Genomic DNA, 24,250 nt, shown 5'->3' on the forward strand with positions numbered 1-24,250 from the left:
CCATATCACCAAGTAGCTGCAATTCAGAACAGGAGTGTTACAGACAGGTGGGGGCGGGCCCCCCCCCCCAGGCTGTGCCTCTCAGCTCCCCAGGTCCCACCTGCAGTGACGCCGTGTCCCCTGCCCGCCTGCGTCCAGCAGCACCAGAATGGGGCCAAATGGGGACCTAGCAGCTTTGGTGGCCTCAGCCCCACGCCCACCACGGCAGTGTGGGAGGAAATCCATCCAAACTCTTTGCGTGCACATGTGAAGACAGATGTGTCCACACACTCTAATTTAAAACAGTTTAACCGCAGCCTGGGCAAACCTACAAATCGCTAACATTTCTGCCTGCCTTCCTTCTGCAGCTTACGGACTGTGTCTGACATCACGTGGCTCTTTCAAGTGCCCCAGCTGCTCAGCCAGAGCCACCAGCTTGGCACTGAGGCTCGGCTGTGCGTGTACAGGCAGCCAACAGAAGGCAAAGCACCTGCCTTACATCCGAGTCAACCTTGCAGCCATGAGCATGAAGGTGCACAGCTAAAGCTCGTGCTGTACAGCTAAAGCTCGTGTGCACAGGCAGGGAAGGCACACAGGCCACCCCAAGCTCTGTGGCGCAGCACTGTGCTTTCCTGGCCCAGCAGACCACACTCACTGCTGTATTTGTCATACAGCTCATTGGTCCTAGAGCAAGTACACACTGTTAAATAAGCAGCTTGAGCAGCACAGCGATGGCATGCCTATGAACATTGCTAATGCTATTGTACAACTTTGTACAGTACTGCAATGTGCGGAAGACAGTGATGTGGCAGCTCAGCATCAGCCCTCAGCCCAGGGCACTGCAGGGGCTGTCTGCGCCCGGTCCCTGCATGGACACAGCTGGGCTCAAGCAGCACCACCACAAGCCTCACTGCTGCCACCATTCTGCTCCACCATACAGGGAAACAATCTTTTGGGTCAGGATTAGAGAGAGATTGGTCAGAAATCACTCTGTGGGGTTGGATTTTTCTTTTCTTGTGTGTGTCCATGGCACCGCTGACTTGCAGGGACGTGGCTTCATGCTGTGCTCACATGCTATGCTCAGCCACCTTGGCCATGTGTCACTACTTTATGGGATCCGGTATCAGTGGGATCGATGATGTTTAACTCAAAGTTATTTGGGTTCAGCGAGTCCTCCCCAATTTTCAGAACTGAGTGTTTTGCCAGTGCAGAAAGGCAACAACCCTTTTTGATCAAGTTGATCACAACAACTTGAACAACTTCCCTCTGAAATGGTGGTGCCATGTGCTACTTGCCAAGGAACCAGGCTCAAATCAGCCCCAACAGCTTGTGCAGCAGTGGCACGATGACAGTAGCAGTGAAGCCCACTGACGAGTATGTTACAAATTTATACGGCACTTCTACTTCCAGCCTCCTCCGGGCATCCAGGTCAGCAATGGGGAACATGTAGCAGTAGCATAGCACACGCAGGACCACATTCTTCACCAGCTGCCGTGTCAGTAGGATAACGAGGAGCCCTACAAAGAACCTGGCCAGCATGAGCACCACCGTGATACCGGTGACAAGATGAAATCCCATGTTGCTGTCCACATAGGCAGGTGCCACATACTGGTTGTTCAGCCAGAACCCCACAGTCGCTCCAGCTCCAGCCCCGAGGATGGTGGTGGTGTCCCCACGGGTGGGGCTGTAGTAGTCCAGCTTGGGGTAGTTGTAGCACAGCAGGAGGGGCACAGCGATGGACAGCAGCGGGCAGAAGGGGCTGGTCAGCAGCACGTGGTCGATGCTGTCCCACACAGGGTACAGGAACACCAGCAGCACTGCGGAGATCAGCGCCCCGCCAATCACATCCTGCAAAGAGATGGCCGTGAAAGGCTTTGCAAAACAGAACTCCTCACTGCCTGTAAGGCATCCATCCTCTGCTACCAGGGCGCACCGGCTTCTCTTCCCCAGGCTGAACAGCCCCGGGGCTCTCAGCCCTGCCCTGTACAGGAGATGCTCCACACCTCAGTCATCTTTGCAGCCCTCTGCTGGACTCTCTCTAGGAGACCCCTGTCTTCTTAAACTAAGGAGCCCAAAACTGGGCACAGAACTCCAGTGTGGCCTCACCAGGGCAGAGCAGATCACCTCCCTTGCCCTGCTGGCCATGCCCTCTGTAATGCACCCCAGGTCACCATTGGCCTTCTTGGCCACCAATGCACGCTGCTGACTCATAGCCAACATGTTATTTACCAGGACACCCACATCCTCCTCTGCATTGCTCCCTTCCAGCAGATCAGCCCCAACTCAGTACTCAGTATGCAGTTATTTCTCCCCAGGTGTAGTACTCTGAATATCTGCCCTTGCTGAAGCTCCTCAGGTTCCTCTCCTCCCAACTCTCCAGCCTCTCCAGGACTCAGTGAATGACAGCACTGCCTTCTGCTATGTAAGCCACTCCTTCCAGCTTTGTCTCATCAGCAAATTTGCTGAGGATGCATTCTATCCCTTCATCCAGGTCAGTGATGATATCGAACGTGACCAGAAGATTCCCCCCCCCCCCCCCACCATGCTTTATGGTCACTGTCCAGACATGACTTCAACAGAAGAGACAGACACACAGCTTCATCCCAGGGATGACATTAAGCGAAAATGCCTTGGCACAAACCCTTCCCATAATCCTACAAGTAATTTCATAACATCCATTGGATCATCACTTGCCCATTTTGCATGGAGAGGTGCCTTTCTTTGCTGCAGATGGCCACCAGGAACACAAAGAACAGGGCACCCCCAGGCAGGAGTAGGGTAGTGTGGAAGTTATAGCCTGAGCCTCTGAAACCTGGCTGCATTTAGGCACCCGAGGCAAGCCCATGGTTAAAACCTCATTTATTAACAGAGAGAAATCAGATGTTTTGAGAAATTGACTGTTGTTCAGAGCAGTGTTGAGGAAGCAGACAAAAGCTTCCCCAAAACAGTGGCTTTCTGTATGAAAGCAGTGTAAGAAGCGTCAGCGTGCTGCTCCAGATACTGCTCAAGATGCAGCAGAATTTGTACTGCGACCATGAAATTCACTGCAAATGCTGTAGTTAATCACATACAGCAACGTCCTGCTCTCAAGATGGTATATTTTTCAGCAAGTCATGACAGTTGACTACTTCTATGCTTGGTCACAGTCTAACATGAATTATTTATAAGAACTTAATTTCTAGTTATGCCAGAATGAGGGGACTTGTTCACAACAAATATTTAATAGCTTTCTGGTAAATGCATTACTGGAGTACAGCCGAACTTCAGCTGTTTACAGCTCCCAGGCAACAACTCCACGGCACGCTTGGCTTTAAGCAAGAAAACAGACATGGGAGCACAGCCTGCACATGGACACCCCCTACTTCAGGGACCTGGGTACAGTTCTTCAAATCATGCTATGCTGTCCCCTCACTGTACACGTGTTAGCGCAGGGGTCCACATGCATGCATGGTCTACAAATATACATATACTGGGGAGCAAGGCCAAAAGTATTGTACAGATAGGGCTGTGCAATCAAAAAGCTAGCAGAGCACTGCTTTATACAGTCTTCCCACAGGACATAGGCTTAGCACATCTCCTCTTGGAGAAACCCTTCCAAACCAAGCCATTCTGTGGCTTCTGAAAGAAAAAGTGCTTTTCTGGCATCTCCATGCTGTGTGTTAAGGAGACCCCAGCTTCACCCTGTGGCAGGATGCTGGCAGGAAATGCAGCCCCTGCCCATCTGGCTGTGTAAGCAGCTCAGCCTCTCCTCTAATTGTGACCTGCAATTACAAAGGAATTCTCAAATTAGGACAGGTGTAAATTCTGCCCGAGATAGTGATGCTTGGAGCCTTCCCCTTCCTGCCCCCCTCCACTCAGGCTGCACACAGAATGGACCTCATGCCTGCAGATCTGAGTTGGAAAGTCACTGTTTTGCTTTGCTGCCTAAAGACAATGTCCTTCACTGCCAGCCTGGAGGGTCCCACCATTGGGCTCCTTCTCTGTTCATTGCATTTTTTTCTTAGGAGTACAAACACATATGGTCTGGCTTTTGGAAGGCAATACCCTGCTCTATGCCTGCCATTAAAATGAACCTGAAGACATGCTGGAACTGCAATCACCTGCACAGGCACCCAGGACATCAAACCTGCACCCAAACATGGTGGCACTCCAAAATACTCCTCCAAAGATTCAGAGCCCTTCTGTGTGCAGTCCCACATCCAGCTGGAATTTGCGCTCAGAAGAGCCAGCACTCATCAGCCCCAGCACCACATGATTCTGACAGGAACACAACACTGAGACAGAAAAACGTCCACATTTTTGTAATCCAGGTAATCCCCATTTGCACCTCCTCGGGCCCCATACCTGCAGGCATACACCCTGCATCTCCTCTGCTTCTCCACCAACACGGAATGTTCTCATGCTAGGACAGCAGAGAGAGGTTTTGTACCTAAGCCATCTCTGAACAACTGCGCTGCTTCCATCCCTTCCCATGGCTGAACTCTCCTAACAGCTGAGGTTAATGGGTGCTTACTACTCCCTTCTCTCAAACCACCACACTTCTGCTATCAGCAGGCAGCCACACGCCCTCCTCCATGATGCCCACATGGAGATGTCCACGCACAGAGGGGCTGCACTCGTGCAACCTGCCAGCTCCCCGTGCCACCACAGTGTGCAAAGGCGTCCCCAGGAGCGACGTGTGGCCTCAGGGGTGGCATTCCTCCTAGTGACGTGAGGGAGCTTTTTCTATTTACTTATTTTAAAGCCCTTTTTAATAGGGTCAAAGGCACAAAAGACTTTTTCTTCTTTACCCTAAAAATCCATCTAAATTTAGAGGCGTCTTTCATTATAATGGAACAGCAAGGGAAATATGCCAGGAATTTTTACTGATTGACTTAAGGTCATTGGTGAAGAAAGGATGTCTCCAGATGAGATTTAAGATATTGTTTTGATCCACCAGGCCTGGCGGGAAGGTCAGGCTATATTTTATAGACAACCTTCATCGCACAAGGGCCCTCTTTCTTACACTCATCAATTCCCCTTATTACAGCACCATTATCAGTCACAAAAAAATGCACTATTTCTTCACATGCACCCACCAAGACTCGCATCTCCAGCTGGTGGGAGATGCTGTATTCACACGGCAGAACAGGGTCACACTGACGGCCTCACATGACAGAGCAGTGATGATCCCCATTAGCCACAAGTAGCAGCATTTACCCCAAGATCAGCTCTCAGAGCAGCGCTGATACCCACAGAGCACGGCCATCAGCTCACCCTGCAGCACCGTGCTATTTCTGCACAGCAAGTCTGCCCCTCTCAGTCCCGTAGGCTCAGTTCCCTCCCAGCCCAGCCTTGCAGCTGCCCGTAGTGCCATTTCAAAGCCTGTCCTGAGGAGCTGCGCTCCCCAGGCTGCCCTGCCCACCACCCCACGGCTCCCAGTCGCTTCCTGCTGATGCAGAGCCTTGCACAACAGCCTGGCACGGAGCCGCGTGTTGCTCAAGTGCATTCCTACAATTAACATTTCAAAATACAGAGCGACAACTCGCGTCCCACACCATCCTCGCCTGGCTCTCAAACCCACACACGGCAGTGGGTTCCCCAGCTGTGTTCATCATTCCCTTCAGGTTCCAACAGCAGTAGCCCAAGGGTTTCCTCACAGCCGCCTCGGAAAGCACAGCCTCACCACGGGCACGGCACGCGTACCACTGCGGTCACACAGAGGGCACGGCCAGGCCCACCCTAAGGAAGGAAGGAACGTGCAGCCTCACCAGCACCGTGTGCATCCCCGTGTACAGCCTGCTGAGGCACACCAGCGTGGAGAACACGAACGCTGCCATCAGGCCGAGCTCAAACGGGTACTGCAAAAGCAAAACAAACGCAGTGTTACAGCATCGTGCACGCGAACGTGGTGCAGCAGCAGGAGCCGGTACCAGAGTGCAGCCGCCACACAGCTGTTAGGGAAGCTGGGGGCTCCTCTGTGGCAGGTGAGGCTCAGCCATCTGCCGAGGAAGGTGGTTTTACACAGCCCTCTCTCTGAGGTACCAACTAGCATGGAGGGGAGCGTTGAAATAAATCAATGTTTTCAAAAAAACAAATTGCATTTGGTAATGTATAATAACTGGTAACCCTGGCAGTGGCAGAGGGATGGAACTAGACAATCTTTAAGGTTCATTCCAACCCAAGACATTCTATGTCTATGGGTCTATTAATAAACTTAACACATTAGACCTTATTCCGCTCTTTCAAATCCCATCTTAGGGCTCAACTGAAAAGAAGCCCCATGGGTTCATTTCACTCCCAACAAGACAGTTTTATGATACAGAAAAAAAGTTGGATTAATTCTCCCATGTCTGACACAAAGCCCCCACCTCCTGCCAAGAGCCTGGCACCTGACCACATCATGCTGCTGCAGCCATGTCCATAGCCCAGCCAGCCCAGCTCCGGGTGGTTGCTGCTCCCAGCTCACACAGCTGTGTTTTCCTGCTCCTCAGAGCCCTCAGTGCAGCTATTCCCCCCACTCCCTCTCCAGCAGGCAGTCGTGGAGCTGGGCCAGCCCAGTTACTAATGATGAGGGCAGCTCTGTGAAGTACTGGTAGATTCCTTTATTCATAACAGAGGCCAATTAAACCACGTAATTATTTTATAGCAGCTTTATTGTCCCATGGAAGTCTCTGACAGGTAGAGAACAGCCTGGGAAGATCTGATTGTCTCACCCCCAGTGATTAGCTTAGGAGGAGGAGAAAGTGCTGCTGACCAAGGCTTTTGGGGCTGGTGCACCAAAAGGGGTGGCAGCGTGACTCCTTACAGCAGTTGTCCCCACATGGTTTTACTACAACACAATAAAGCAGGGGGACAGTGCTGCTTTTACAGCAGAGACCCAGCCTGCCGCAGGACATGTCCGCATCCTTGCTGCTCATCCATCGCTCTGAGCAACAGCAATGCTCAGCAGAGCCCAGAGAGCTGGGGCCCTTTCTAACAAAGAAAATCTTTCTAACAGGTGGTGGAATGGTGCAAGGTGTCTCAGGGACAACCCCAACGAGGCCAAGAGTCCCCTGGACTTAGGAGGTAAGTTTAACTTTGAAATTCACTCGAAGAGGATGAGAAACACGCTTAAATATGCTGCAGCCAGGACGTTGTTATTGCTGAACACAGGAAATGCTTGTTAGGATTTATAAACCAGAATCAAAATCACCATGGAGCAATAGGTTTCCAGGAAACAAACCTTTTTAGGTAGGCAGAAGGCTGAAGGAAGGCTGAAGGTTTGGGGAAAATAATTATTATGGGATCTCCCTAAGCAGCCTAAAGCAGCAATGCAGCAAAACTGGTGCTGCTTCTGCAGTGAACAGGCTTTTGAGCTGTGCTACATGTTATTTAGCCTAACAAGTGATAGCCAGGGGATTTCCAAGGACGCTTCTCCCGCCTCAGACAAAATGAAATGACACACAGTTCCTTTCATGTCACCAAGAAAACGACAGCCTCCAAGCAACACTGAACTGGGTTTGTGCTAAAGGAACAAAATTTCCAACAAAATTCTTATTCCCATTATCAGCTGGCTGTGAATAACGGAAAAGCAAACATAACTGGAAATGAATACAGAGAGCTCCTCTGGAAGAAGCAACAGTTTTGGGTTTGCTGTGTCTTCTGCAGCTTGCTAGAAGCAGACCTACTTTTTATTAAAAAAAAGAAACAGCTTTTTTTTTTTTTTTTTTTTAAAAAAAAAAACCCTTACCTTGTACTGGTTCATGGTCGTGATGAAAAAGGAGAAGGAAATGGCAGTAGCTGCCATGGCGTGGGTGGAAGGCATCCCATACTCTGCATCTGTCCGCATCTCCAGCTTCACAACAGGTGGTGAGAGGGGCCGCGGCCACTTGAGGATGTCCTTGGAGACCTGCCCTATGTACATCACAATCTGGGGAGAGGAAATGCCACAGGCTGTCAGCAAGCAAAGCCAATTCCCACCCTGCCACCCCAGAACCACAGCTCCAAGCTTTTCTGCTGCTAAATCTACCACCCAAGGGCAGAACTTGTGCCCTGAATTATTAAAGGATTTTCCATTATCCTGGTCAGTGGAGGCAGCAGTGGTTTTACTGCACAGCAAGGTAACTGGATCAGAACTGGAACTAAATGCAGGTTTTGCTGATGAGACACAGCAGCACAGGATGGTGCAAGGTGGATGGCTGCCTCCCACCCCACACCATGGAGCAGAAGTTTCCCGTCTCTCCCTTGAAACCCCACTGCTGCAAAACAAGCACTGCACTTCCTTGTGTCGTGAAAGCAGGACAGCTCGTTGTTCTGCTTCTCCCACTTCCAGTAGGAAAGCAGAGTTCTTAAAACAACACCTTTCCTGGTAGAACAGCAACAGGCCCATCTGTGGCCATATCCACTACAGCCATGCTGCATCACTCTCTCCCAAAGGGCATTTAAAAAATGCTTTCAAGTCGAAAGGACGTTGGGATTCAGGGTTCACAAAACAGAACAAAAGCCCAAATGCCCAGTTCCTTCATCCTCCTGACTGCAGTGGAGCACACCCTGCAGAGTCCCATGCTGCCAGGCAGCCCCAGCTGCTCTGCTTCTGCTCCTCACCATGTGAGCCACACACCACTACATCACCAGGGGCACATCTGGCTGCTGCTGGGCAGTGACACACAGGGCACAGCGCCATACCCTGTGCCATCCTAAGCAGAAGGAAACAACCTCTTAAAGAAACCACCGGACGGATTTATTTGGTTCATGCCACTCATTTCCAAATGGATGTGGGCACACGTTTGGAAGCCAGTTAAATGCCAAGGGTTCCTAAACAGAAGGAGAAATGTTGAGGCTACCGTGCGTGATCTCAGAGGTGAAGTGGGACAAGTCAGTGTATCAGTAGCCCTCTGTAATAACAACTTTCACTTGGACAAGTATTATTAGCACTAATATGTAAGAGAATTACAGAAAGGGAAATGAGTCATCTTCCAAATGAAGGCTGTGTTGGGACTGCCCTGATGGACACAAACATCCTGAGTGCTGGAGGTGGTATGGGTAAGCAGGAACACCGGGCATCATCACGTTTTTTCCTTCCATTCCAAATTAGTTTCTCATCCTTACAGTTTTTTTTTAAATGCACACTGCATGGCCCCTTACAGCACTGAGAGGTGAGCCAAACCCATAGGACATCCATGGAAACCCAGCATATGCTCAGCACTGCTCTCTGCAGCACCAGACCTTGGTGCACAGGTTTTTATAAGCGTTGCCCTGGCTCAGTGAGCAAAGCAGCACATGTGGGTACGGCACGACAACCCTGGCAGCCAGTTTCCTCAAGGAAAAACAAGTGCCGTGCATCACAGCACAGAGCAGCACAGAGCTCCTGCACTACCCACAATTAGAGGGTCCCTGTATTCCAGGTGTCACACAGACAAGAGAGGCTCCCAGCACAGCATCACACTGCAGGGTACATTTGACCCATGCTCTGCTGCAGGTCTCATCTTCCAAGGGCAGCACACACCTCTCTCAGTTAATGGTACATTCTCTCTTACGTAAGATTTCCTCACCTTATTTCTCTGTGATTTTGGATTTATTCTCTAATAGTTCCAGGAAAGAAGACAAGCAACTTGCAGCAGGTTTTTTCAGCCTAACAAGTGAGTTGCCCCTGTAACAAACATTGCAAATCACAAGCATTGGAGCACTGGAAACAGGGAGAGATGAGCACTGGGACACGATAAATACAGAACTAAGCTTCCACTACAACACTTGACTTGAATTACTTATTTGCACAACATCAAAAACCTTTCAATGGCCCCAGAACACATTCATGATGGGTAGAAATCACCCCAACCCCAGACAACCGACCACCAAGCACTGTTACGCATTTCCAGACCTATAGACACATGGTATTCAGACACAATTTGCTGTCTTGTAGGCAGCAGAAACTTCCATGTAAGCCACTCCTTCATTCTGTACAGTCCTGTTTGCTTCTCCCCCACCTCAGCGAGGTTTCTGCCTACCCAGTGTGGCACACTGCAGCTCTGTGCTGCTCTTTGTACATCTCTCCGGTGCCAGCTGTTCCACTCGGCCATGCAGACACATGGGACTTTCAGCACTTTTGGGGGAAAGCCATCTGCAGATCTCTTCAGAGTAAGTAATTTTAATTAGTGCATTAATAAGTACCTGTCTTTGCATGGGGAAGTTTGTTTGAACCTGAAGACTTCCCCATTACTAAAGCAACAGCCAAAAACATGATGGGCTGTGTGGGACGTAATTAACTTCAGAGAGCTACAAAGGAACACATGGGAATTCAGCTGAGATACAAGAAGCATTAGAAAGGAACTTAGCTACAGCCTTCCTCCTTGTTCCCCTCCTGAAGCATCTCGGCGATACCAGGAGCAACACAGAAACACAGCACTGTCCAAAGGCAAGGCTTCAATGCCACTGTTGGTCAGCAGCATTACCATTTATTACCTCAACACCATTAGCAGTCGCTACAGCAGCGCAACCACCTCTATATCCTTCACCTGAGGACTTCCTGCAAGTCTGCCCTGAGTCACACGTGCTCCACCACAGAGATGCACTCCCTCCCACCCTTGGTCCCAGGCTCACCAAGCAGGCTCTGACTGCTGTGGCAGCTCCAGGCACATGGCACAGCCCCTCATGGCCAGGCCCAGCCACCATGCAGCCCAGCAGGGAGGCTCTTGCCATGCAGGCAGTGGGCAGTCAGGCTGGTTCTGATCTTTGTACTCTAATATCGGGTATAACCATGGCAAGAAAGAACAGATTTGTTTTAAACCTGTGATTGTACAGCTTCCCCGGCTGCACTCCTGATCTATTAAAAGGTACAGATGAAATTCTAGAGAAGACGTGGGGTCAGAGAGCATCACTGCCTTCTTCCCTGGGACTTGTGCTGCACCAGCCTGACGCTGAACCCACTGCTGTGCTTCAGAAATAGCAATTCCATAGCTAGCTCTGCAGCTATCACCTTCCTAGGATGGAAATACACAGCTTAACAATGAGTTTGCTTTTGGTTTTAATCACGGCCTTGGTATGCCAATGGAAGTGACAGAGCACGTCAGGAGCACCAGAGGGAGGAAAAAAAGTAGGGATGCACTAATAATAAGCTGCCATGCGTGGGAAATTGGCCAAGTAGAAGCAGAGCCTGCATCCTGGAAGTGCCAGTTCTCCTCCAGGCTGTTGAGTGAGCAGTCACCTTGACTCAGTACAGAGGAACTAAGTCAAGCCCCTGGCTGGCACCACTCACAGCCTCTCATCTTTACATCCTGTGCCTAAAGTAAAGGCCCTGCAGTGCTCATCAGGGAGCTCAGTGCTTCTTATGAGGCACGATGGTGCAGATGAGTTGGGTCAAGCCCCAGGATGAGGACATGGCTGCATGCTGCTGCCCCACACCTCCTGGGCTGCTACTCGCTGCTGTCAAGCTGGGTACTCTCTCAGGGTACAGAGGCCAAACAGCACAGGGCACAGGGGCAGACAGGACACAGGGACACACTGGGCTGTAGGAGCCCCACGGCTTTCTGCACAGCATCACAGAGCACTTCCAAGGGCTCACATGCTGGACTAGTGTGTTATGTGATCAACTGTCAGGAGCTCATCTTGGAGAAATGCCACTAAAAGCACAACCACTAACCTTTGTTAGGGCTGAACAACCAATAAAAGCAAAGGTTGCTGCAAAGCAACTTCTCGAAGCAGCCAAGATTTCAGCTTGCAAAGCACTGTGGCACTGTGAGCACGGGCAGATCCCGGCTCGTTATCACAGCAGGTTGCCCTGAGTTCAAAGCTCAGCATGCCCCTGCACCAGAGCCACAGCATCCTGGGAAGGCCATTGCTCTGGGCGGCCAGCAAGAAGCCAGACCCAGACTCCCAGGCCTGGCCCACCCCGCACCTCAACACAGCTTATCACACCATGCTGCCATACTTGCCCTGACAAAGTCCACAGCAGGTGGCTGTTATTTATACTGCACAAATCACAGCTTTATAGGCTTCAAAGAGGTGTGGGTACACTTCACATTTACACATACTGTGGAAAATAAGGAAAACAATGTTTTCACCTTTTAAGCTGAGATACACGGAAAAACTTAAAGCACATCTGAGACTTGGCTTATTTCAAGTTGCTTTCCACTTCTGTTGAAGCAGAAAGAATCCCAGGCATCAAATCCAGGTGAAAGAGTACTTCCTTCAAAGGGAAGAGGACGGGATGTGCTGACACCAGGCTGTGTGCCCAGCGCCTCACTGCAGGGCATCAGACACCCATCTCCCTCCTCTGCCCATAAAGTCTGTGCACATCCCAAGGAGAAGAGCATCACAGAAGCATCACATACTGTTTAAGCTCCCAAAACATCTGGAGGAGACTGCAGCCCCCATTCTACAGAACTGACCAATTAAGCCAAAGATATGAGCAGCTGGTTTGGAGGACACAAGACTGGGAAACACAGCCAGAGCGTAAAGGCTGGTCCCCTACTGCTGCTGAAATACTCTTTCCATAATCTTTCTTTCTGCCCTTCTAAAGCTATGACCTCAATCCTTGCACGTCAGAACTTTGGGCTTATTCATGGCTATCTTCCACACATCTGTTTCTGCTTCAGTGTTTTTACATTAAGAACCTCCTTCCTTCCCACCATTCTCACCAGCATCAGCCTCTCTCTGATTTCATTTGGCTGGGGCTTATTTCAGCTCTCAGTCCCTGCTCAGAAACAGCCTGCTCCCCAGCCATTCCTGGCCCTGCTCCAGCTGGAATTTATCCTTCTCCACCACGGATGACTGGCTCTGCAGAAGCTATTGCAGATAAAATGCTGTGAAGGCCTTGGAAACAGAATTAATGCTTCTGACATTTAAGGGAAGACTCTCCAAAACAATCTGGGACCCTCATTCTGTCATTGAAGCCCCTGGGTAAGATGAAAAGTACCAACTTGTCACACTGAACACCTTGGCACTTCCCCTGCAGCACGGCCAGTCCTGATGTCACACACACAACCGATGTATCACAGACAGAACGAGACCCCTCAGTAACACCACTAATGCCTCCTCCTTCTCAAAAGCAAGTACGCCACCCAGTCAAGCCTGCCACGTTAATGCAGAGCCTACACATGTATTTCTATTGCTATGTCAAACTTGCACGAGCTTCTAAAACTGCAGATCGTCACAAGCCTGTATATATATAGAACAGCTTCTCCTTTTCCCCTCTTCACTACAAAAATTTGATTCCACAACTCCTTCAGGAACTGGGAAAATAACACTGGACTCTTGCATACTGTAATTAAGCCAGGCTAGCCCTGGCCAGTAACCAGGCAGACTCCTGGTAAAGGCAAGGCAAGCCTTCAGAGGCACGCAGGCAGCTTTGAGAAGTCATTTTTTGAGCAATCTGCAAAAGCAGACAGCAGAAACTACCAATTATCATTTTCTGTGGCACACTTCCAAATGAAGTAGGTGTAGTCCTGGCCAAAACCCAGCTCTAATTAGTAAGTGTCCGCCTACTTCTCCATTTCATATTTTTCATATTCTTTTTATAAGAAATTATTGACTAGGGTAACTGGCACAGAAGAGCAGATGCTCTCTGCCCAAGACTGAATGCATTTTAAGTGCATGATCCAATTCAAATTGCTTTTATTATTTCTAATCATGTTATTTGGACAAAAAGAGAGAATATTACTAACCAGAATTGACTAAGTCAAGGACAAGCTTTGTTGTGAAGAAAAAGAGCTAAGCATCCCACTCATGTTTTTATCAAGTTTCAATTTCTTAAATCATAGTGGATTAACAATCAAACCTTCAGGGTCCATCATCCACCAGAGATGCTTCCTACCTCCCTTCTCTGTTCTGAAAGAGTTTCATTTGGGTAAAGACCTGATAAATGCTAGGACAAGCAATGGCAGCAACAGAATGTTCAACCCCTGTGCAGAAGAATGAAGTTCTCAGTTACCTGCTGGATTTCAGTGCAAGACCAGAAATATATTTTGGATTTTCTAAACTGCATTTGTGAACACTAAAGCAATACTGAAGCCTGTTCGTTCATTCAAGAACGCTGCTGTATTAATAAAAAAAATCAATGCTTTTAAGCTTTGGTCTTCAGGGAACCTGTTGTGCATGTGCATTTTGTATGTGAGGTTGCTTTGTTTTTTTGTGGGTTTTTTTGTGGTGGTAGCAGCTTTTTTTGCTTTTGTTTTGGTTTTGTTTTGAGTTTTTGGTTGGTTTCTTGTTTGTTTGAAGGAACTGCAGCAGCAGCATCTTCATTCAGCTGCAGCCTACAAGATCTAAGCCTTCCTTAGGTTTATACCCATTTCAAACAAGCCTGAATTGTATGAGCAGCCTTCACAGAAGCACCCAGGGAGGAAGATTTCCCAGTATAAGAAAAATCCATCCATAGCAGACCATAGTATTGGAAAGGAAGCATTTTTACCAGCTGCTCTGTACAAACTCTATCAAAAAGAGCTCAGCAAGTTGTTGAGCTGAAAATATACATCAGACCAAGACAGCAGAGACGAACAGATGCTGCACAAGCCAACGGTCCTCTGCCATCCATTGCAGTGTCATGCACACACACACCTCTGCCATCAGCAGCAAATCTCAGAAGTGCCTGTCTGGACCATATGAGAACCATACAAATAATGCTGTTGGTTTGAAAGGTTATTCTTACTCTTAAATATTCACTTGTTACAATTACAGAATTAAGAAGTATGTGCATAAATAAGTGATCAAAATACTTACGGACCAAATGATTATCATCCTTCTAGACACAGAGTGATCGATGTTCCAGTAGATAAACGGGAGGAAAGTGATATAGAAGATCTCTTCACCCAAAGCAGCTGAAAACTTGAATAAGTAATAGTAGAAGTAGTTCTTCACAACATACTTCTGTACACAGCCCTGAAAAGGAGAGGATTTTAGAAAGTTTTAGTAAGTTAGCAAGTTGTATCAAACATCAAAGGGATTTCACCATTACAGTTCCCAGTCCTTAAATCAATTACTTTGTTATAGTGGATGCCAAGAAAAAAGTTCAGTGTTTACACTCAAAGACCACGGCAATAGCTCAGTTATACTTTCTGTAGGTCAGAAATCCATCAGAACTACCAAAGGGCAGCAGTCCCATTCACAAAGGTTTCCCAGAGATCAGATCAGCCTTTGCTCCAAGGAAGTTATCTGTATTTAATGGAAGAGTACAAATGCTTTAATTTGGAAGTTTCTACGTTTGTAGATAAAAAGAGCCACCACTGCTTTCACTAGAAACTTGTGTTGAGGCAAATCAAGTACCATAGAATCACTGAACTCTCTCATTTGAAGTTTGTCTCATTAGAGCAGTCAGAAATTTACTTACAGTCCCTGAAATCTTGGTTTTCCCTCTTCTGAAAAGCAGCAGGCTGGAGCTGAGGCCCCACCACCATGCGCAGCACTGGGGACACAAAGGTTTGCTGTCTGCTGGTGGTGGGGACTGGGATGCCATCAAGCAGCCTGCTACTGCCCTGCTAGAGCAGCAGCACGAGTCAGGCTTTCTAGAAATACTTCTGGAAACAAGGGAAATATGAAAAGAACTTGTAGTTTGGGATGCAAGAGAAGAGCCAATCTCAGCTCTCTCTTCATCTTTCGCATAGTAAAATAAAAAAATGGAATTTGGCTGTAAATAGCGGCAGAAAGAACATCCAACAGATGAGGAGTGAAGAGGGAGCACAAAAGTCTCAGCAAAGGCGTGCTGGGTAAAACTCAGCTTTGATTTAAGCTCTTCAAGCTCTTCTCAGATGAAAACTATCACGCTCGTGAGCCTGATCTAGCAGAGAGAAATTCTCACCCTACGTGCTGAAGTATAAGACTTGCCTGACGTTCACTAGACATTCACTTGTGAATACATTTAAGAGCGATTTGAAGTTCCATTTCCTTAGCCTGCCTTCCATACCGAGATGAAGTCTACTGCACAAAAACAAGAAAAGAAAGATGGGAGAAGGTTACATCCATTCACCTACCCCAGGAAAAAAAAAATAATCAAATTGATTTTTGCATCAACAAACAGAAAAGATGAGTCAACGCTTTTGAAGTGCTCAGGTTACAGGAGTGTTCCCCCATGTATTAGTAATAGAGGTCACAGATACGTTACCGGCACCACTCTAAGTAAATTTAGCAGCATGCAATGGCTCAGCTGCAGAGCACTCAGCCCCCAAGTCTCAAGCCTCATACACCACTTAGAAAACACCCCCAATGCAATTAGCAACTGTGAGGCTTCTGCCTGAGATCATTAAGCCATATCTGGTCATTCTCATGTGTCCCAAAAGAAAGCTTTCTTCCAGCAGCGCTAACACCTCAATTAAGCAGCCACCTCCAGAGTACCAGCAGTGATGTGCTCTAGATCAAAGACCATCAGGCATATCCCTACAGTAATTCTTCTGTACCTGAAGCCTCTTGGGGTGAGGGATAAAGCTCTATTCACATTATAGTCATCTCTCCGGGGAGGAAAAATAAAAAACAATTGTTCAGGTTCTAAGGGAAGTCTGGAGCTGCAGTCATGATTCTAAGGAGTCGTAGACACGGAATGCCCACCATAAGCTCCTTCAGGCACTGGTTCATCATGAGAGGTCCCTGCTTGGTTCCAGCTGTACCAGAGTCAAAGCCAGCAGCCAACTAACACTGCTGCTGATGTCCTTTATTTCCAAAGAAAGCAGAGAAGATTACGCTTCATAAAGCGTGTTCCCTTTCCTCTCCTGTTCTAACCTCCGTGCAGGAAAACACTACTGCAAGTAGTTTGTGTGAACACTTGAATCTTCTGACATTCAAGTGTATTCTATCTCTGATCCGCAGGAGATTTGCTCACACTGCAGTAACTCATTGCCCTCTGTAACCCCAAACCCTGTGGGTGAGTCAGCCCTGCAGCCATCACTTTTCAGTCAGAGTAGAAAGGTTTTCGTGGCCAATAATTAAGGCCATAGAGAAAGGCAAAATTTTAAGATCATTTCAAAAGGAAGTACGACGAGCCGTGGCATTCCCAGATGCAGAAGATGGATAATTCCACAGAAACCACCCTTTTCATCAACTCTATCTACTTTGAAATCAACTACTCAAATTATAGATGATGTACTTGGGTGTGTGCGGTGTCCTTAAATGAACTGCCTGCCTGAAGAACCTGCACAGGAGCAAATCCCACAGCCGACTGCCCAGCCTGTGCACACTGCTGTGTGCTGCACACTGCTGCCCCGACAGCAATGACAAGGCTGGTGGCACACCATGGGGAGACATCAGCATGAAGTGCTGCAGCACAGCAGGAACCCAGCACTGGAGAATGCATGCACATAGACAACACCTAGCTCATGGCTGAGGCACAAGACCAGTAGCTGAAACACAGAGACTGTGGTTTTTTACCCTGTGAAAGAGGAGAAAAGCTGCAAAGAGACACCACCCTCCTCCCCAGCCCTGTAGGACCTCTTGTTTAAGAGTTACATTCAGGCACTGCTTATCCACCAGCCACTCCATGGACTGGTGCTGCAACGCTGGCCTCCTGGTGCTGAGCTGACCCAGAGACACCATTAAGCAATGCATTGCTCTCAGCTCCACTGTGGGTCTTTCAGGAAATGTGCACAATTAATTAAAGTTTCTGAGGTCACTACATTACTTCACTTGCAATAGAGCAGCTTGACAGAAGACTAGAAATTCCCTTCCCAGAGCCCCTAATTAATGCACTGCAGTTATTCTCTCTTAAAGGATTTTACACTACAAAATGTAGAGAAGCCACCAAAGTTAAGACACAGGAAAAGAGCCCACAATCCCTGTGTAGGGATGGGGAGAAAAACAGAAGACACAAAAAACGCTACAAAGCAGTGAGCAGCTCCACTAGTACCAGGAAAAGCATGTGTGCTTTGCTGGTTAGCAGAAAAGCATCACCCAGCTTGCAGCTGCAGTGCCACATGCTGATGGAACAGCTGTCAGGGACACTGCCCTGAACCACCACTAAATACAGAAGCAAGACAGCCTCTGGGTAAGCAGAGACAGTGGGCAAGCTGTAGGTCAGGCAGCCATAGCTCTTTCAGGGGTCCTAGGTAAACAAGTAGGGAGTCTGAAAGTCAGGCAGACCTCCAGTAGCATTTCAGCATTTTTAAAATTCATTCCAAGCACCAAAAAAGTACCTTGAATGGACCTCAAAGCCCACCTCGTTCCAAGCTGTGCTGTCTACCCTCAAATAGGGCCCCATCCAGTCTGGCTTTGAGCACCTCCAGGGATGGGGCACTGACAGCTGCCCTAGGCAGCAGTGCCAGCATCTCCCATCAGCTCAGTGTTGCCCCTTCAGACTTCATGGGATAAATAGCACACACACTGATGTGCTCAGCACACAGGGCTAGGACAGGTCCTGGTTGTAGTGAACACATCTTGTTTTACTGCTGAAGACTTCAGTACTCTTATTTTCAGATTCTTTTCCCTTCTGCCCTGATTAGTACCTTGGGAGGCAGACTTAATTAAGTGCTATATTTCTGTACATTGTTCTGTAAGTAACATAACCAGGCCTCTTTTTTTACTAAAAAAAATATAAGTAGATATAACGAAACCTGATAAGTTGTTTAAGTATAAGGTAGAATAAAGCAAGACTAGAGCTGACAGATGACTTGTTTAGCAATTAACAAGAGAAATTAATGAAGGAAAATACAGTCATCTTCCGAACAGAAAGCCTTCCTAATTAAGAAGAAAAAAGAGAAATCCTGCTTGTGCTGAGTTACAGTGCCCAAAGATCAGATGTAACACAGCAGTGCTGAAGGAACAGCCTTGCACTACTTCATTCATTCTGCCGGCTGTTTTAAACAGGCTGAGCCATGTCTAGCTGTGATCTGCTCTTACCACCAACCCTGTTTTCCATTCTGTTATCAAGTACTTACTATATCCACACATTCAATAGCCATCTGCACCTACTAAAGTCAGTTTCCAATCATAATTTCAACTTGATGAGGTTATTTGATCTGTTCTTGTCCTCCAGCTCCTTCGAAGTTCATCTGACCAGCAGCAGCCCCCAGTCACATTTCCATCCAGCACCTTGACTCCATATCCTCTCCTGACGAGTCTCTGCACTCATTGCTTCCTGCCAAAAGGCATTCCCTGTGACACTCAAAAAAAAACTCGCAAGCCATTTGATTGGATAAATTAGTTCCTTCACATTTGCTGGAGAGCCAATTCCTACCAGCTCTTACACTTTGGGAGCTTCCCACAGCTCCAGCATCTCCTGTGTTCCAGGAAGGCTGGCTGAGCTGGGTATAATGGAAGGACAGAGTGAGGGAGGCAAAAGAGGGAAGGGCTGAAGGAAATTTCTTCCCTTCCTCCCTGTTGTACAGCGAGAGAACAGGTTTGTGCATTTTAATTCTCCAGAATTACTCTGCAATTTTGTGAGGTACCCCACAGAGCCTGTGCCTCACAGTGGCAGAGGAAGTCATTTCAGGGTTACACAGCTGCAATACCAGCAGGGAGAGAGGATAAACACAAGCAAAGAACCAGGGAGTGTAAATTGCAGGCAGTTTGGGACAGTGATCCCAGCTTCAAAACAGAGGCTGAGAAACTCCAGGCTCCAAAACCCAGATGAATTTTGAGAGGCTCCAAAACCCAAATGAATTTTGCATCTCTCCAGGTTGAACAAAAAGTGTGCTCGCAGCTTAAGACTTGTTCTTAGACACAAACCATAGCTTGGAAAAGCAACCCCAAAGATGATCCATGTGTTCCTGCCCAGCAGCATCAGACACCCAGCAGCTCACTTCTGCACAAGGAACTGTTTCTACAGCAGAAGTCTATTTCAAGAGGCACAGGGCCACAAGACTTCTGGAAGCTAAACAAGCAGAGTGACAGTATGCCACTCCTAGACAATAAAGAAGGTTTGGGTGTGTTTTTTTTTTTTTTTTTTTTTTTTTTTAAATGTCATACAATAAGGCAGCAGCACAGGGAGAAGAGATTGCTTCCCTGGCCAGGTTTCAAGTCAAGGCACAGCTTCCTAAGGTAGTGCTGTATAAGGCTTCACATTTGCTGAGTTAACTACAGTTGTGAATGGATAAATCCCAGATCTGAGGGAGCAGAGATGCTCCAAGATGCTCCACTGGGCACAGCCTGTTCCCCAGAACCCAACGGTGCTCTGTTCATTCTCCCCCAGCTTTATTCTGTAAGTCCTGGTCAGTGGGCAACCACATTCCAGCTCTTAGTTGTAGCTCTCTTGTGTGCCTGACACTGACTTCTGCAGAATGAGGTATCTGAATGCTCTTTATCTGCACAGAGAAATGTAACTGGGGAACACCAAGATGATGCACCTAATTAAGTTGGTTAGCATAATTAGACAGCTCTACCTCTGTCAAGTCCAGCTCACAGGGAATAACAATGCTATGGGCTGCTGTTAGGGAGACTGCAGTGCTCCAGATGTACTGGCACAAGCAGACTCAAGCAACTCCACAGCAGTATATTGGATTAAACATTTTTTTTTTAATCTAGTCATTAATATCAACTAATATAGCAATAAAACAAAGTGGTAATAAACCAGTGTTCATGTACCTTAATCTAGACCAACAATAGTTTACCTTGGAAAAATGAGTTGTAGGCAATCAAGACATAAAATGATATGATACCCTATGATTTATTAGCCTGGAGGGCCATGGCAGCCAATAGCTCTTTCCCACTGTCTAGTTGACCTGCAAGTGTTTCCTGCGGAGCATATATATGAGATGAAGTACAAGAACTCTGTGTCTAAAGGAACCTTCAGGGAGAAGAGATTTTCCTGGCTCCCTGCCCATTAAACCTACTCCTGGACTCCAGAGATCCAAAGGAGAAAAATGATGGCAGATAAGCTCTTATTCTTCTGTTTGATAGCTGAGCTAATGGGCTAAGACGTTCAGCAGAATTATACAACAGCAAGTGGCTTACCTCCAAGTGCAGGAATTAATCCCAGGCCCCTGACAGCTCCTTGTTACAAGGGCCAGCAGCCTCCAAAGGGATGACTCAGGCTGTGAGCCATGAAGCGCCGAGTCACTGAGTGCCCATCACCACTGACGCTGCTCCAGCCACCAGATCCGCACTGCAGCCCCCAGCAAATCCCTGCGCCTCTGTCCACAGCTTCTCCAGCAGCACTGCACAGCTGGCAGGGCAGCAATCATCATCAGCACATAGAACTTCTACAGCAAGCTGGGACAGACCACCAGACACTGGTCCCTAGCAGCACATGCCAGACTTTGCTATGGCTCCTGCTCATCATGTGCTGCTGACCACTGGATAAGGAGGCTCGAGCAGCACCAGCAATCCCAGGGCTGCACATGCTGCCCAGTGAAACTCTCAGTAATCAACTACAAAATCCTGTAATGGCTGCTTTCCACAGGAATCCCAAAGCAAAAGTCAGACATGTGCATGCAGCAGTACCAGCCTTGGGAGGGCGAGGGCCAGAGCAACAGGAGGGGTGCTGAGCAACGTGGGCCCGTTGGTACAGGAGGCTGAGCCTTGTGTTTCTCCAGCAGCACCTCCTAAGGGAGCCACTTCCAAACACAGCTATAACCTGCAGGAGGACAGAGTCAGCACATCAGCCAGAAATGCCCCCCTTACAGCTCTCCCAACATGGCTCAAGGCATCTCTCACCTGCTGAGCCCGCCTCACTTACCTTTCTGAGATAGATGCAGTTCATGCCTACCTTCTCCTTTGACGTTACTATCACCTCCTGAGCCCTGCCATTAGTTTCTGCATCAGGGCACGAGCCACAATAGCTACATGATCAGTAAATGCTGTTGGGCACTTGGTAAGCATTACACAAGCCTGGAGCACTTCTGACAGTTAAGGTATAACTACAGAGCAAACATGAACTGTACTCTCATACAGTAGAGAGACAGATTGCAGGCGATGATAAAGCATCCCTAAGAAGGAAGTGTGGAGAAAGCACAAGTAAATACGAGCAAGTCTACAGAAATGAGGGGTTTTTTCCTTCATCGCCTTAAATTCAGGTTATCAATTTCAGGACAAAGCCTCCATCAAAAAGCTGCAGATAAGCAGAGCTCTTCTTTTTAAACATAGATAACATTTATTTGGCCACCCACTGCAACAATGGAGAAGCCTTCAGAAAGTTACTGTTTGTAAACGTGTGACCTCAGGACCCACAGAAAATCAGGAAGAGGTCCCTCCCAACCAGTTTCAGACACAAGTCTCCCACAAGGTTGTGGAGCCTCATTCGTGATGTGTTCACCCTCTCACCGAGGCACTTTGTGCCTTCCTATTTTATGCGAAACCCAAGACAACCGCTCCAGTGGCAGGAACGGCTCGGCCAACGGACAGTTAGCTGGGGCACGGTTTTGGTGTCAACAGTGCGACACTAAGCGCGCCTCCGATCAAAAGCAAGCAGAGACGGGTCTTTCAGCGGATGTGTGCACAATCTACTTGAAACGGTTCGGCGTAGTTCAGCACGAGCAGCGTGCAATAATCCCGTTTGCCTTCTAATTGAGAAGGCATCAAGCAGAGGTCGGTGAGGACAACACGAGCACTGGATGTCGAACGCGGAAAGGAACGACATCGCGCAAGGGGAGGAGCGGCGGCTGTTTACCGGACAGAGACTCGCAGGCCATCATCACCTCCTTCCGATCCGCAAAGCCGCCCGCTCACGAAGCGCTCCGCGCAGCAGGACGAGCTGCGGGCAGCCCCGCCCCGATGGCTGCGGTCGGCACAGAGCAGAAAGCCCGCGACCCGCAGTGCCGGGAGAACGCAGCCCGTGCCCGGCCGTACGGACAGTGGGGACGCGGCGCCGGGCAGCCGCGGCACGGCACCACAACAGGTGCACCTGCGGAGGGCGGGCAGCCCCGAGCAGCAGGAGGAAGGGCCGCGCTCCGTGCCCGCCAGCGGCGGGGCGAGCCCTGCGGCACGGCCACGAGGCCCCCCCGCCCCGCGTTCTCGCCGGTTACGGATTCGTAACCCGGGACGTCCCCGCTCATCGCCGTCCCCGCCGCCCCGCATCCCGCGGAGCCCTCGTACGCGGAACGGCTCTGCTGACTCACGGCCCCCGCTCTCCCCGCACTCACCTTCGGGCCGCGGCCGCCCCTCGCTCCGTCGGGCGCTCCGCAGCCGGCGGCTTCCAGACGGCGGCTCCCTCCCGCGTCGCCCCCGTTGCAGACGACGCGACGCCGGACCCCCTCGGCGGGGTCGCCGCCGCCCTCCTCGCCGGCGGGGAACAGCCCGCAGCAGCGCTGGAAGCGCGCCACGGGCTGCGAGCCGCGCAGTGTGCCCAGCAAGCGGGCCATGCCGCCGCAGCCTCCGTACAGCGCAGCCCCGCCGCGGGGCCACGGCAGGTGCGCCCGGCAGGCCCCGCCCCGCAGGTGCGCTGCCCCCGCCCCGATAGACCCCGCCCCGCAGGTGCGCAGCCCCCGCCCCGCTGTGCCGCGCCCAGCCAGGCCCCGCCCCGTGGCGCTACGCCCCCTGCCGGCCGTGCTCCCTTCTGCCCCCCCGCTGTCAAGATGCGGGGAGGCCCGGTTTTTTTTTGCCGTTTGTTTTGGTCGAGTTTTCACCCCAGAAATGCATCCTGTACCCAGCCAGAGGGCTGCTGAGGATCTCCGCGCAGCCTTGGTCCCACGATGGACAGGAGGGCGTTGGGGTGCCAGGCACAGCCGGCTCCTGGCCACAAGCTGACAGCCACGTTCCTCTGGCCCTGTGCCCATGGGTGCACAACATGCCTTGTGCATCTGGGACCAGCTGGGAAGCTCTTCTGTTCACACAGAGATCTGGGCTAGTGCCTGACAGGGCCCAGCCCCTGACACTCATTGAACCAACGTGGTAAGGGGGACAGAGCTGACAAGGGCAGTTTGCAAGCTCCTTGTCTGGTAAGGTGAAAGCTTTCTGGAAAGTGATTTGTGAAAAGTAATTTCCTGATAGATTGATTTTTGGAATGAAGGAAACATTTCCGTTTGGATTTAGGTGACAACATTTTCATAACACAAAACTTCTCGTGGGTTTTGGGGCATTTCCTTGGGAAGATGACACCAACATGACTGCTCTGCCTCTGGCCCACATGAACTGCTACACTCAGCCTCAGTCAGCACGGGAGCAGGGGTCTCCACGGAGCTGCATTCCTTCAGTTTTCAGGAGAGACAGCAGTGGGAGAGGGAAAGGGATGCACCTGCTCCAGGTGGCCCTGCTTGGAACACACTTACTTCCGGACGACCAGGAACCGGCAGCAGAAGGGACGGCAGGAACGTAGGGAGGACCGAGAGCAGCAGGGGGAGGAGCATCGGCCACAGGAATGCAGGGTTTGGAGGGAGCTGAGGGCAGGAAGCTGGCTATTGCAAGGGAAGGATCCTCAGAACTGGGAATAACACCCGTAGGAAGCTCATTTTATCACTGGCACTGCCCG

General features: G+C 49.5%; 1 protein-coding gene across 2 annotated transcripts; it reads right to left on the reverse strand.

Moving 5' to 3' along the window:
* Positions 1–77: 77 nt before the first annotated feature.
* Positions 78–23,144, reverse strand: SGPP2 (sphingosine-1-phosphate phosphatase 2). 2 transcript variants are annotated; one of them, XM_042820942.1, is made up of 5 exons: positions 22,926–23,144; positions 14,650–14,808; positions 7,691–7,870; positions 5,730–5,819; positions 78–1,827 (listed from the first exon to the last, which is right to left on the reverse strand). In XM_042820942.1, the coding sequence occupies exons 1-5, from the start codon at positions 23,142–23,144 to the stop codon at positions 1,288–1,290; spliced, it is 1,188 nt and encodes a 395-aa protein (XP_042676876.1). In that variant the 3' UTR covers positions 78–1,287. The 2 variants fall into 2 exon arrangements, with proteins under 2 accessions (XP_042676876.1, XP_042676877.1); XM_042820943.1 differs by lacking the exon at positions 22,926–23,144 and having other exon boundaries at positions 14,654–14,739.
* Positions 23,145–24,250: the final 1,106 nt, after the last annotated feature.

The sequence above is a fragment of the Centrocercus urophasianus genome, unplaced genomic scaffold (genome assembly GCF_019232065.1).
Source record: "Centrocercus urophasianus isolate 14NV4802_14NV808 unplaced genomic scaffold, USGS_Curo_1.0 seq_19, whole genome shotgun sequence".
NCBI classification, from domain to species: Eukaryota; Metazoa; Chordata; class Aves; order Galliformes; family Phasianidae; genus Centrocercus; species Centrocercus urophasianus.